The sequence below is a fragment of the Furipterus horrens genome, unplaced genomic scaffold, assembly GCF_987537825.1.
Source record: "Furipterus horrens unplaced genomic scaffold, mFurHor1.1.pri manual_scaffold_12, whole genome shotgun sequence".
Classification (NCBI taxonomy): domain Eukaryota; kingdom Metazoa; phylum Chordata; class Mammalia; order Chiroptera; family Furipteridae; genus Furipterus; species Furipterus horrens.
This window is the reverse complement of record NW_028327182.1, coordinates 20,238,876-20,252,183: the sequence shown is the minus strand read 5'-3', so window position 1 is coordinate 20,252,183 and position 13,308 is coordinate 20,238,876. Positions and strand designations below refer to the sequence as shown.

The following is a 13,308-nucleotide window of genomic DNA, read 5'->3' as shown; positions in this document are numbered from 1 at the left end:
GAATGAGGGTAGAATGGTCAACTTGGGGATTATTGTCAGGTAATATGTTAAGGAAAGAACTGTGGTCAAATAAGATTGGATAGGTTAAACTTAAAAACATTAAACATATTCTCCATAGCAGGGCTTCACAGAGACTGTGATATGCTGGCATGCATTGCCACTCTCCAAGAGGGAAATGGTATGCAGAAATTCCCTTATTCCACTTCTGAATCACCTTCCCCAACTTGTCACATCTTTCTATACCAGTGCTTTTTGAAACAAACATGTGGAAATGCTGGCCTGCTCTAAGAATTTTATTTCCTAGGAAAGAGCACTTTAAGTTACGCTGGCCCTATCGGCAATAAAAGGCCATGATGACACAAACTTACTTCTGAGACCAATTATGTTAGCAGCTGGAATATCATGCAATAATCGTTGCTGCTAGTGGTGGGAATATTTTCCTTTTCTTCAGTTTCAAGTTCCTGAGCTTTCCTGAGAGAATGACGAAGATACCAATGTTTACAGGTGGTGGAGCACAAATTTTGATGACGTCAAGAAGTGTCAGGTCTTAAGTCAGAAGTGAAATGCAGCTTGACAAGCCACAACCCCGCTGAGGTACTCAGAGGAACTCAGTAGTGCTGAGGCCCTCACTAGTCAGAAGAGCAATTCAGCAACTGCCTGTCATAGTTTTATTTACTTTAGGTACACACATATCAGGTAATTCAATTATTTCTAATCTCAGTCTACCATCCTGGAAATATTACTTCTGGATTAACTAAATTAAGGTTAAGAAAAAGCGATCCCTTCAAGCTGTTACACAGATGTAACGGTCATGATGTATTGTGATACTTAAAATAGCTACTACAGTATTCCCTTGCTATATCGCGGTTCACTTAGCGCGGCCTCACTGTATCGCGGGATTTTTAAAAATATTATATTTAATTATTTATCACGGATTTTTTGCTATATCACGGGATTTTGCAGTACTGTATACATATGTTGTTAAAGTTACGTAGGTTTAAGAGTGTAGAATAAATGTAAGGTTCCTACTTTGCCGGGGGGGTGAGGGGGTCTAGAACGTAATACCCGCAATAAGTGAGGCAACACGGTACATACATCTAATATAGTCAACCACCTTTGTTGCATATCCTGGATAAAATTATAACCCTAATATGTGTCCATGATTCAAAACTCCCTGAAATATTGAATAAATCTGTTCATCTTTACTTCCACTGTGGAAAGTATCAATTCAAGTATTACTCTTTTAGAAACTGTGATTCAAATATTCTGTATATAATAGTCATATCCTGATAAACACTTTCATTTCAGTAACAGTATCTCACTGGCAGTTATTTGCTAAATGCCCAGTTCATGTGCGTATCTCTGGCTCCTAGTGTAGGAATTGGCAAGTAACAGTAAGCACTCAACAAACAGCCATTGAATAAATTAATTCTGTAAAACCATATGAAACATTAACTCAGTAAATGGACAAAAAATTACTATTGGCTAGGCTAACATGACAGGAATAAATAAAATGTCAACCTTCTTAAAACCCTTTGTTGGAAGTTATGACTTTTAAGTCTTTCTGGCAAGAAGTTCTGTTTCCCAAAAGCACAGACTAAGCTGTTGATGGCACTGGTAGCGATGGACAATGAAAACAGTGAGTAAACAGCATAAGGCACCCTTTTTCCAAGTAAGTGCTGTTCATGTCCTATATAAGGGCATCTAATTTATAATTTAAGCCTAGAAAGTGAAATAAAATGAATGTAAAAGCACCCATTTCAATGCCTCATGAGGTGAGTTTCTCTTAACCTTTTAGTACCTCTAATAAAGAATACTAGAGTAAACCAAACCAAAAGGTTCTGAAACTTTTATATTTTAATGCTGGAAGTAAGCCACCTTTTAAAAATCACCTTTTCACTCACTGTGAATAACATTTCAAGTATTTAGAAAGTACTACAAATAAGACTGAGGAGTACCTATATCACTTTTACTATTGCCTGTAAAATATAAACTTTTAGGGAGACACGTTATAAAACAAGTACATAAAGTACCCTTACCTTAGCCTTACGTATTTGAAAATTTCATAATGTCTACAATTTTAAATCCTGAAGTCCAGATAAAATACCAAATGACCCATTCTCCTTCCATGTCTGGAATTTAACAGCGAGTAATAAGCCAACAATTAGCAGACAAAATATAAGATAATAATATACTGAAAGGAAAAACTTACAAAACAGACCATTGACCTTTATCTTGCACTAAAAAACGACATCCTGAAAAAGCAGTTTGGTGGCTGAGATAAGGCAAAAGCTGCGAGAAGATATGAATTCAGAAGCCAGAGCACAGAGAGATAAGTGTTTCAACAGTCAGTGCATATATGCAACTTACAGTAGTTTCATTTCTGATTTACATTTAGTCAGCAATCTGACATTCTTAAAGTAGTAATTTCAAGAATCAAAACCATGTGAAGGATGGTGCATGAAAATTCTTTTATTCTACCTTGAAAACTACAAGGGATTAGGTGAAAAAAACATGGGTTTTTTGTTTTTAGGTTTTTTTTTTTTCATTACTATTGTACCTTTTGGTTGTTTTTGTTAACTACAACATTAGTGTTCACTTTGGCTTCCCCTTTAATTAAATTTAGCAGGTAGCTAAGCACAGTGCCCACTTTTTCAATGGAAATAAAAACAGAACAACGTGTGGCATTTACTATAGCAATAATTAAGCCAATACAAAAAGCACATACTATGTGCCACGTATTGTTCTAAGCATTTTACAACTATAAACTCATTTTATCCTTATGGGGAAGGTGTTATTACTATTCCCATTTTAGTAAGAAAATTGAGGTGGAAAGAAGTTAAGTAACTTGCCACAGTCCCATAGATAATAAGTGGAAGAGCCAGAATTCAAACCTAGACAGTCGACAATCCAGACATATAAGTACTGTAGTTTATCTTGCCAATGTAAGTACTCTTTGCATCAGGTCAGAAAAGCTCTATTGACCCCAAAACCACAGCTGTCAGGTCTCCCAAGATCCCTTATATTTCTGGTTAAAAAAAAAAAAAAAATTAGTCTCTAATTAGCATTAAGTCTTTTGGTCAGTACTTCTCTTTTCATATTTTTGAATGTAATAATGTCACTTATTTCAGCAGAGAAATAATTTCAGAGAATTATCAGATGCTTATTTATGTAAATGTCTCACTTCCTTTTCTTTGCTCTTGAAAGCACTGCATTCCAAGTAAAGACTTTTCTTATTTTTAAATAGCAGGATCAAATAAAAAACACATTAATATGGTGTAATATACATTATAGGTATATTAATTATCTTTACATTTTTTAAATAATAGAACAAATTTAAATTATTCCCTTATTTTTTAAATTAGTCTTTTTTCTACTTCTGTATTTTGGGATATCAACATGTGCATTATATAGCTGCTTCCCAGGAAACATATTCAGTAAAAGTATTCTGTGCTAGTGTTACCTCTATTTAAAATTAAATATGAGTAACCAGGAGGGACATACAATGCGGAGAACTCCCACCTATTTTTGTATGAGTGTGTTCTATATATTCTTCCTATTACTAGTGATCAATTAATCAAGAACCACAATTGATGAATAAAATGAGGGTTTACAGGGAGAGAAAATATAATATGTGTATCACGATGTGGGCTGGGAGGCACTTCCAAGTCCTTCTGGACACAGCCTTGATCAAAAGCTATAGATGTGATATATCCCCCCCCCCACACACCTCCACAGAGCTTCAAGGTAACTTTTTAATAATATATCCTTGACCAAGCAGTTACGGCCTTCACCACAACAACTATTAACATTATGCTTCTTATGTTAATACAAAAATGTTAACACATACTTGCCTGCTTTAATAATAATTAATTTACTGGATATCATACAGAATGAAGGCATTTTAGTGACCACTCACAGGGACTCCACTTTTAAGAAGGATATCATCATGTGGTAGTTCCCACCAGGGCAACATAAACACACTTTTCATAGAAGTAAAACTCCTAGGCCAGGATCAGCTTTGCAAAGGTGTTGTTCTGCTGAGCAGCAAACTGCCCCCCATCCTTCCACCCCAAGCAATCATCTAAAACTACCAGCTTTGTAACATCCAAATACATGACTGGACATGGATTAAGCCCACAGCTAGACCACAATGTATTACAACTCAGGATAGAAGCAAATCTTCACTCACCTAATAGGTACTATTTAATAGAAATCTGAAAAAGTTTTCTCTTTGTAAATGCCCCAAGAAAAGCTGCATAGAAGAACATAGTGAGGAACCTTTTCCTTTCTCCCCACGGGATCCATGGTACGGTTTAACTCATGACTGCACCAGGTGCACTAATAGTTTACCTAAGTCCTGGCTTTCAACTGGGCACCCATCTATCATCCTGTGGAAAATCTTTACTAATTAAATAAAGTTGAGATTGAACTATTCTAGTGGAAATCAATATACAGCATCTGAGCTATGAGTCAAAAGGGAGAGATTAATCAGTGGAACAATGTGCAAAACAAACACAAAAAGAATAAAGAAAACGAAGAGTTTTATTTCCTAAACTCTACACTGAATGCAAATTTTTTTTAATAATTAAGTTTTTTACATTGGAATTTAACATTTCTATGAGTAGCTCATTTCCTTACATCCTTTAACCTAAGATTAAGAAAATGATAGCAAACAAGACATTAAATCTTTCCATCGTTCAATTTAAACATATGTAAAAGAAGGATATTATAGGACAAATGTTATCTAAGGTAATAAACAGATTTAATTCTATGCTGTTGTAGAACCTAAAAGGACAAAAAGTAAAGCTGACAGGCTTTTAAAAGTAGATAAGAATTATTATTGAAATGGTCTGACAGCCAACGATAAAAAAGTATAGGTCAATTACAAGTACCAAAAAAGTCACTTCTCATCTTACCAATGTGGCCAAAATAACTTTGGGAGAACGTGTTTCTCCTTGTACATCTCATTCTAGTCCAAGCTTTATAGTACAATTTTACTCCAACTTGAAAAGAAATCTACATGTCAGCGATCCCACAGAGGAAGATGGGAGGCATGTCTGTCTTTCACCGAGCTCGTGATACAAGCCAAGCATCGAAACGAGCATAAAGCAAAGAACGACTGTTCCCAGTTAACTTAATCAGACGTGATTCTGGATGTTCACCACAAAGAGCACGCTGGTCAAGAGGAAGAAATGTCATCACATGTGTGGTCAGGCTTCCATATTAAGGAAGTAGGTGTTTTCTTTGTCCAGAGCAGTGGGAAGTCGGGAGGCACTCAGCAGTGTTTCAAAGTGACCAATGTGATGGAAATATAGATGAGCAGAGATGATTTATCCTCTTCGGGTCAAAACCAGATTCAATTTTATGAGTACGTTTCTTTGAAGTTCTTATTTCTGCATCTCCTTGGAATTTAGAATAAACTGCTTATATGTACCTCTAAACTAGTTTATATAAAGAATTTATATGTACTAATTCTACTAATTCAAAATTAAAATTAGACTTTGATTGAAGGATACAGCACAGTTCTAAGGAAATCTCCAGATGGAATAGAGTAGAAACAGGATTTCTATTTGCAATCTACATTTCATGTGATCATTTGTGATCTTTGATTATACCAGGCATCACATTTTTTCTACTGCATAACTCTCACAGCACCAGAATGACGGCATGCATTCAGGAGACAGCCAAAACTGCTTTTTAAACTAATGGTGATGCTCAGCTGGAGGAACTTATGGAATTTCATAATGAAAATATTTAGACGCTATAATCACCTTGATTCTGAAGCAGTGTCCTGTCTAGTACGACAGCAAAACAAGGAGTGATATTAGCACAAAGAGGTATATGTCCAAAAACAGGATTGAAAATTAAAAAGCATTCCCATAAGTCAATATAGCAAGAATAAGGTTATTTCAATAATGAACCAAAACGAGTGCTTATACTATTTTTGTCAGTGAATAAGAGAGAACTAGAGGGTCAAAACTGCATAACAAAGTACTTCATCATCAAAAATCTTATTTTCTCATTGAAGTTTTATAAGTATATAGAAGTAATGACTATCATTTTATTTTTGACAAACTTCAATATTAATAATTTTTGATTATATGCTTAAAAGCTGAAGAGCCAAAATAAAGAGTGAAAAGATGCCTATTTATAGAAAGGATATATTGTGGTAGATAAATGGATATTATATAAGTATATTGTATTATCATAGGCAATTACAGTTTCAATACTAAACAATGAAATAACACTAAATTAAAAAAAATAACTTGAAGTGAGGTAAAACAAAAACATATACTTATTCCCTTTCCTTTATCATTTTAATGCTGTGCAAATGACCATACTAATCAATAAACCATGATATTAAACATATCTTGGCTCCTTTTTCTCAGCCTGCTTAGAAACAGTAACCTGACATGTTTTTAATAATTCAGAATAGGATGCCTAATCTGAATTTCAAAATTCTAAAAAGTAACATTTGTTAGCTTATATGCTAACCTACTCTATACCTTACTTGACTATACATATTTAGAGACCCACTCAATAAGACTAGTGTAATATGAGGTAACTAAGTGGAAAAAAACTATAATTCATATTATGAACCTCCTCCCCTCAATATTCTGAATAGTTCCAGATGCCATGGTAATTGTGTAAGTATGATGTTCTCTCTGAAAGTAGTGATAATGAGAGATAGAGTTCAAAAATGACTGGGTTAAAACCACACTTTTGAATATCCTGCTTCTTAGAAAATACACACTATAGTATTTACAGTAAGGGGATATAATGTATGCAACTTATTCATAAATGGCTTAGAATTTTCAAAAGCATATATACACATACATACATGTATATATTCATATGTAAATGGGCAGAGAGAATGATAAAGCAAATGGGGCAAATGTTAAAGACAGACGAATCTGGGTAAAGAATTAGCAGGAGTGTGCCACAAAAATTTTGCAACTTTTCTGTAAATTTCAAATTATTTCCAAATACAAATTTAAAAAGCACTCTTTCCAAAATTGTAACTAGAAAATTTATGTTTAAATGACTTACTCGTTGAAATAAACCTATTAAGAGTTAATTTTGTCCAACAATTTTATTATACTGTAGACAGTCATCAATAATGGATAGGAATATACAACCAAAGCCATGAACAGTATTATCCAGGAGAGTACTCTTTAAAAGTCAAAGAACTAGAAATAATCCCCATTCCTATCATCAAAAGGATGGGTAAGCTGGGACATGTTAAATGGAACACTATACTGCAATATAAATGAATAAACTGAAGTGCACATAAAAATAGGAATAAATCTCACAAAGTAATGTTCAGTGAAAAAAGCCATATATAAAATAATTTATACTATATCATTCCACTTAAATAAAGTTCAAAGCCAGGCAAAATTAAGCTATGGTATTTGCCGTGAGGATAGGGCTACTGCTTGGATGGGAAAATGAGAGGAACTACAGGGCTAGTATAGTTACATTTAGTTACATTTAGCATTACATTTAGTGACTGGGCGGCGGTAACATGGAGTGTTCACTCTAATGAACTATGTGGGTATTTTTAATTAAAAAAAACATTTTTAATGAAAAAGATTTTACGTGTCTTTTTAGCCTATTGATTCTATGCTGTCAAATTATTAAAAAGCATACAAAAAGTATAGAAAAAAGTGCTTTCTGATTTTTAGAATTTCTTAATCAAGAAAATAATACCAAAAAGTTCTCCTCATGCTTAAGTATAGTACTTCGAATAAGACAGCTACAAAAAGGTGAATTTTTTCAATGCAAAATGAACATATTGGATTGAGCATCGGCCTGCGAGCCAAGTGTCACTGGTTCGATTCCCAGTCAGGGCACATGACTAGGTTGCACGTCAGGTCCCCAGTTGGGGGCGCAAGTGAGAGGCAACCACACAGTGATGTTTCTCTCCTTCTCTTTGTCCTTTTGCCTCTCTCTAAAAATAAATAAATAAATAAACAAACAAAATTTTTTAAAAAATGAACATATATTTGCCCTCTGGACTTCAATATCCTTCTACAGAATGAGATACAGAGGGCCAAGGGAAGCTATGAGAAAGAATAATACATATGCTTAAGCAGAAGATGAACTGAAGATGAACATATAACTTTATATTAAGCGCCATAAATACTCCTTAAAAAGTCTCTCATTCTGCACTACACATGCTATCACAGCTAACCTGTGACCTTCTTGATTGGCTAGTCCTAATTGTCACTTTCAGGCCTGGTCTTGTTTCTGGGAAAGAAACTGTGACTTTCCAGACAATCACTTTAACATAACGATAAAAAAACTGCAAAGAGTGTTCACCAAAAGTGTTGTTTTCTTATTAATAGGTGGTACTATAGAGATAAGGCAAACTGATATTTTTATGTGTGCACATTTTGGTTCTCTAAATTCATTGCATATTTTATATATATTATACTATTTTTTATGGCTATCTTCCTTTAAAATTTCTCCAATAAGGGTATCCCTAAAAACTTTTAAAAATCAATTCTTCATCAACTTTCTTCCCTTGAAATTCACTGTGTAAACATGACTGTACTAATTCAGAGAAAAGTTCAGATTTGAAAGGTCATTAATCCAATATTAATAATCTTTGTTGGAATAAAAAATCTTGGCATACATGGACAAAAGATAATCAGAGATAATTCAAGAAATACTCTAACTTAACTAGTTAGGGAGAATTACCTAGTTATATGTTAACTTTGGGGATTTCCTAAGTCTAAAGAAAAGGGGGCCAAAAGAACATACAAGAAGATTTTAGTGACACACAGGTTAACTGATAGCATGTATTCTTTCATCATCAAGAGAGTAGATGAATTGTGATGTTTTAAATGAACATTATACAGCACCCTGGCTTGTGTGGCTCAGTTGGTTGGAGCATTGTCCCATAAACTGAAAGGTCATGGGTTCGATTCACAATCAGGGCACATGCCTGGGTTTTGGTTTGGTCCCCAGTCGGTGCATGTGTGAAAGGTAATCAATCAATATTTCTTTCTCACATTGATGTCTCTCTCAGATCAAAAAACAGGTCCTCAGATGCAGATCTTAAACAATGAATACTATACAGCAATAAAAATGAAGGAATCAAGTCATGCATAAAGAAAGTACTGAGCCCTGGCCACTGTGGCTCAGTTGGTTGGAGCATCAAACTGTAAACTAAAAGGTTGAGGGTTCGATTCCCAGTCAGGGTACATGCCTATGTTGCCAGTTTGGTCCCCAGTCAGGGGCATATAGGAAAGGCAACCAATCAATGTTTCTCTTCATCTCTCTCACTCCCTTCCTCTCTCTCTAAAATCAATAAACATGCTGTCAGGTGAAGATTTAACAAAAGAAAAATCAGGAATGAATCTCATAAACTTCTAAGCCAACAACAATCTCTTTAGAAAAATCCCCAACTTAACCCCTTTCTTATCAAAGGTGGAAAACAATCCACTAAGAATTTTAATGATCAGTAAGAGTTCATAATTTCAATTTTTTTTAAAGGTAGTTTCACAAAATCATTACGTCTGATTTTGTATAGCTATAAGAGCAAAGAACAAGACTTAAGGGGTTATACATTTCAGCATTTGGGGGCTGAAACAAAAACTTGAATGTTTGCAAAACTCAAGAGACCTCTCATGCTATCCAAAAGCTGTTGCTATCAACAATGATCCTGTACCCATTATGTGATATTCACTAAGATTCAGAGAAGTCTATGTCACTGAAAAAAAAAAATGCCTAGGAAATATTCTATATATTTAAGAATAAAGATATATTGTACCCATCACTTTAGTACAGTTGTTTAAATCAGTGGGTCCCACAAGGTATGTGCAGAAAGGCTAAGAAAAAAGGGCCTGACCAGGAGAGGTTCGCTTAGTATGCATTAGCACCAGGGCTTGTTCCAAACAAAAGCAAAGCTTAGGCTATGGAGCAAAGAAACACACAAATAGTATAAAAATACTAATAATTTTAATAGTGAGATTATCATGTACTCAAAAAGCTGGTTTTAAAAGTTTTCTTAATAAATGAAGTGGCATGAAAACCCACACATTAGAAACAAATTAGAGCAAGCACAACATAAGGATGCACAAATGTCACTCCAAAGTTAGCCACCCTGTAGTAACGTAACAGTACATCGCTGCGGAAAAGGTCGCGTGGCAAACAGAGCACACTGGTCTCACCTGATTTCATTTTCATACTGTGGGGACAGTCTACCTGAATTCTGGTAAAAGTTTTTCAGGAAAGAGGGGGCAGTGAAGGAAGGGGCAGAGAAGGAAGTGTGCAGGCTTGGAAGGCTGGAGGAAGAATGGCTCTCCTTGTGCATGCGCCGGGCAGATGGAAGGATGCTGAGTACAGAAAACACAGCACATTTGTCTTAATTCATATTGTGGCAAAACCTTCATTCACTATGAAAAAGTATATAAACAGGTTCTTGTTATTAACTGAGTCCTTCCTGTAAAGGCTCAGGGCTGGATCTTATTTGCGGGGGAGAAAGGAGCATGCAGTTCTCTCCATGTATATGTATGACCTAGTTTCCCCCTTCCACAAATTGAATTCCTCCTCATCCATGCAGCTTGTGTTTGTCTCTAACAATTTCGTAACAGATTTTAAGGTAAAAAGGGTTTGTTGTTACATGCAAAAGATACTTCAAGGGGAAAAAAAATAGGAAAGCACAAATAATGACAGGAAACAGGTTCCAGAAGGAAAAATCGAGTATCAGTAGTTCAAGAGTTAACTATTTTAAAGATATAAACTCTTCTGAAAATTTAAGAACAAGATGTCTGGTTGTTAGAAGTCATCATAATAGCTTTGGCGTAACAAACAGTAATGTCCATCTTTCCTGCAGCCAGTGCAATAGCAGAACATGGTTTTATCTGAATCCCTAAATCTCCAGCACAGCTCTTTTTATTTTTAGAAGATCCTTTTCTTAGCAACTTTTTACAACGACACAAATAGCATCTTTTTATGTTGACGGAAATTATTTGAGCTTATACATTATAAAAAGTGGAAAGCGTAAGAAGAATAGAGACATCATTTATAGTTTAAAATAATATTTTAAATTATTAAAAATAATTTTCCCAGGGGGGGAAGAGATTTACTGCTTTGATAAATATAAAGTGATTGGGGGGAAAAATATCTTGATTTACATGTGAATACTTAATATTTTGCATAAAAGAAAATCTGAGGATAATTAATTCTGTTAATTAACTCTATTTTTTATATATCCTAAATATCATACTTTTTTTATCTCAAATCATTTAAAACACAAGGAACATAAAATTGTATCCTTAAAAGAAATATTGGTAAGTTTGATAACAATATACAAATTAATCTCTCTTTTTTTTTTTCAAATTAATCTCTCTTTACTTAAGAGTGCTGGTTTGTTTGTTTTTTCTCCAACTGAGATCCCTATCAGACCATTTCCTGTATCAAACTCATAGGGAAAGCAGAGAAACAAAATTAGTTCTAGGATTTAAATTCTGATTTGTGTCACACTGTAAGAAGTATAAAAATTCTACTATTTCAGATTTACCTCCTTTATTATCTCTTATCAGGTGCCAACAATTGTGTTGAGCTCTTTTTTAAATACCATGTAAGATGATTCCCAATGACGACTTCCTGTCAATTATGCTGTGTGTATTCTTTATAGATATCCGGTTATTCTAGATAAAATTTTTCACAATTTTTTGTTTGGCTTTAGTTTATTATGAATTAATATGGAGCCAAGTTTTGTTTTATGCATGAGGGTAATTTGGGTGGTTTTTTTAAAACGTGGCATTTCACTGTAGGCTAACAGGAAGTTTCACTGCTATGTTATTTTTGAATTTGCTGACTTTGTTTCATTAAGCAGTCATCAAGAAGATACTGATGACATGTATTGTCAGCAGGTTTTTCAGGCAAAACCACATGCATAATATCTTGTTTTCTCTCTTTTTCTGGGGAAAAAAAAATTTTCCATCCAACATGCTTTCACTCAGCTCTTGGGGGGTGGTTTACATTTTGCCTTGTTTCCCTTAGTAACTAAGGTTTTTATAATTCAATTTATTTTTATGGTCTTTCTAAAAACTAAATGTCGGCTACAGCCTGAAGTCACCACAAATCTTGACTCCACAGTGATCAAAACAGGTTGGAAGAAGAGCTTTATTTCACATCCCAGAGAGAAGCTCGGACTCACCTGCACTGTTCGCTGGAGCTCTGCCTCAGAAAAGGGGAGCGAACCCCGGGAGCCCTCCCATCCTGTAAATTCAGCTTTCTCTTTGTGCTGGAAGGCGGGTGGCTGAACGTGTGTGCCCGTCTTCGAAACTGTGGAGAGTCGGAGTCCTCTTCAGGGAATGTCTGCCACACTGAGGACAGCGGAGAGGCTGGTGGCGTCCCCGGCGGAGAGTCTCCGGGTGAGTAGTCCTGAAAAGCAAGCAGAAGGGAGGTCTTTCTTTCCTACATGGACCATGATAGACCTGCATAGACGCAGAGCTCAAAGGGGACAGGGTGCCTCTTCTTCCTCCTGAGTCATGACAAAACTGGTCTTTTTTTCTCTTTTACTCAATCCACACTGAAGGCTAATCGGTATCACCACAGCCCACTTCTGATAAGCAGCTGTAAGACAGCATCCGTAAAGATAGGTAGGAAAGTGAAAGGGATGGTAAGAAAAGGTATTCCTTTCCCTAACGCTTTGTGGTAAAATGCTGTAGCTACTATACTTTTCTCACTGTTGCCAGAAAGATGAAAAGAGATCAGGACCAAAAAAGGGCGGAGTCTGCATTTACGTATCTACTGATTTCCGTGACATATCAGTTGTCTGCTTCCTGCATTGTCAAAACAATATCCAACGTGTAAGTGGCCAAGTCTGGTGGCAAAGCCTTCAGGAAAGTAAAATAAAGTCTCTTAAGTGTCTTCCTTCACTGTGGCTGTTTCTGTCCAACCACATGTTCCCTGATCTAATATTTTTTAAAAGACATGAAAAACAGGAAATAAATGAAAAGTGACTTACACTGGAATGCATCTCTTATTGCACGCATAGACATCATAAATCTTTCAATTTAGACAGTTATGCTGTTCATACTTTACAGAACAAGAACTACTGTAGAAATATTTAGCTTAATAAACATGGGTTAAGGCTAAAAAGACTGTCTTTAATTGTATCAACAGAAAGTTGAATAAAAATATTTTAATATTTTTCCATTAAAAAAGTAGGTTGTATATGCCACAGGTTACATGTTGCATGATACAGGAAACAGGAAACCAAACCTAGTGAGAATTGTTTAGGAGATAAAGAGCCTAATGTAGCAGTTAAAATGGTTAAAAATTGGG

General features: G+C 35.2%; 1 protein-coding gene across 1 annotated transcript in view; it reads right to left on the bottom strand.

The window, feature by feature from the left end:
* The window catches only part of TBC1D4 (TBC1 domain family member 4), a 179,924-nt gene that overhangs the window by 25,351 nt on the left and 141,265 nt on the right, over positions 1 to 13,308 (bottom strand). The window contains exons 10-11 of the mRNA XM_090258746.1: positions 12,176 to 12,402; positions 10,182 to 10,346 (exon numbers count right to left, since the gene is read on the bottom strand). Of these exons, the coding sequence (XP_090114872.1) occupies positions 10,182 to 10,346; positions 12,176 to 12,402 (392 nt within the window). The remainder of the gene's footprint in view (positions 1 to 10,181; positions 10,347 to 12,175; positions 12,403 to 13,308) is intronic.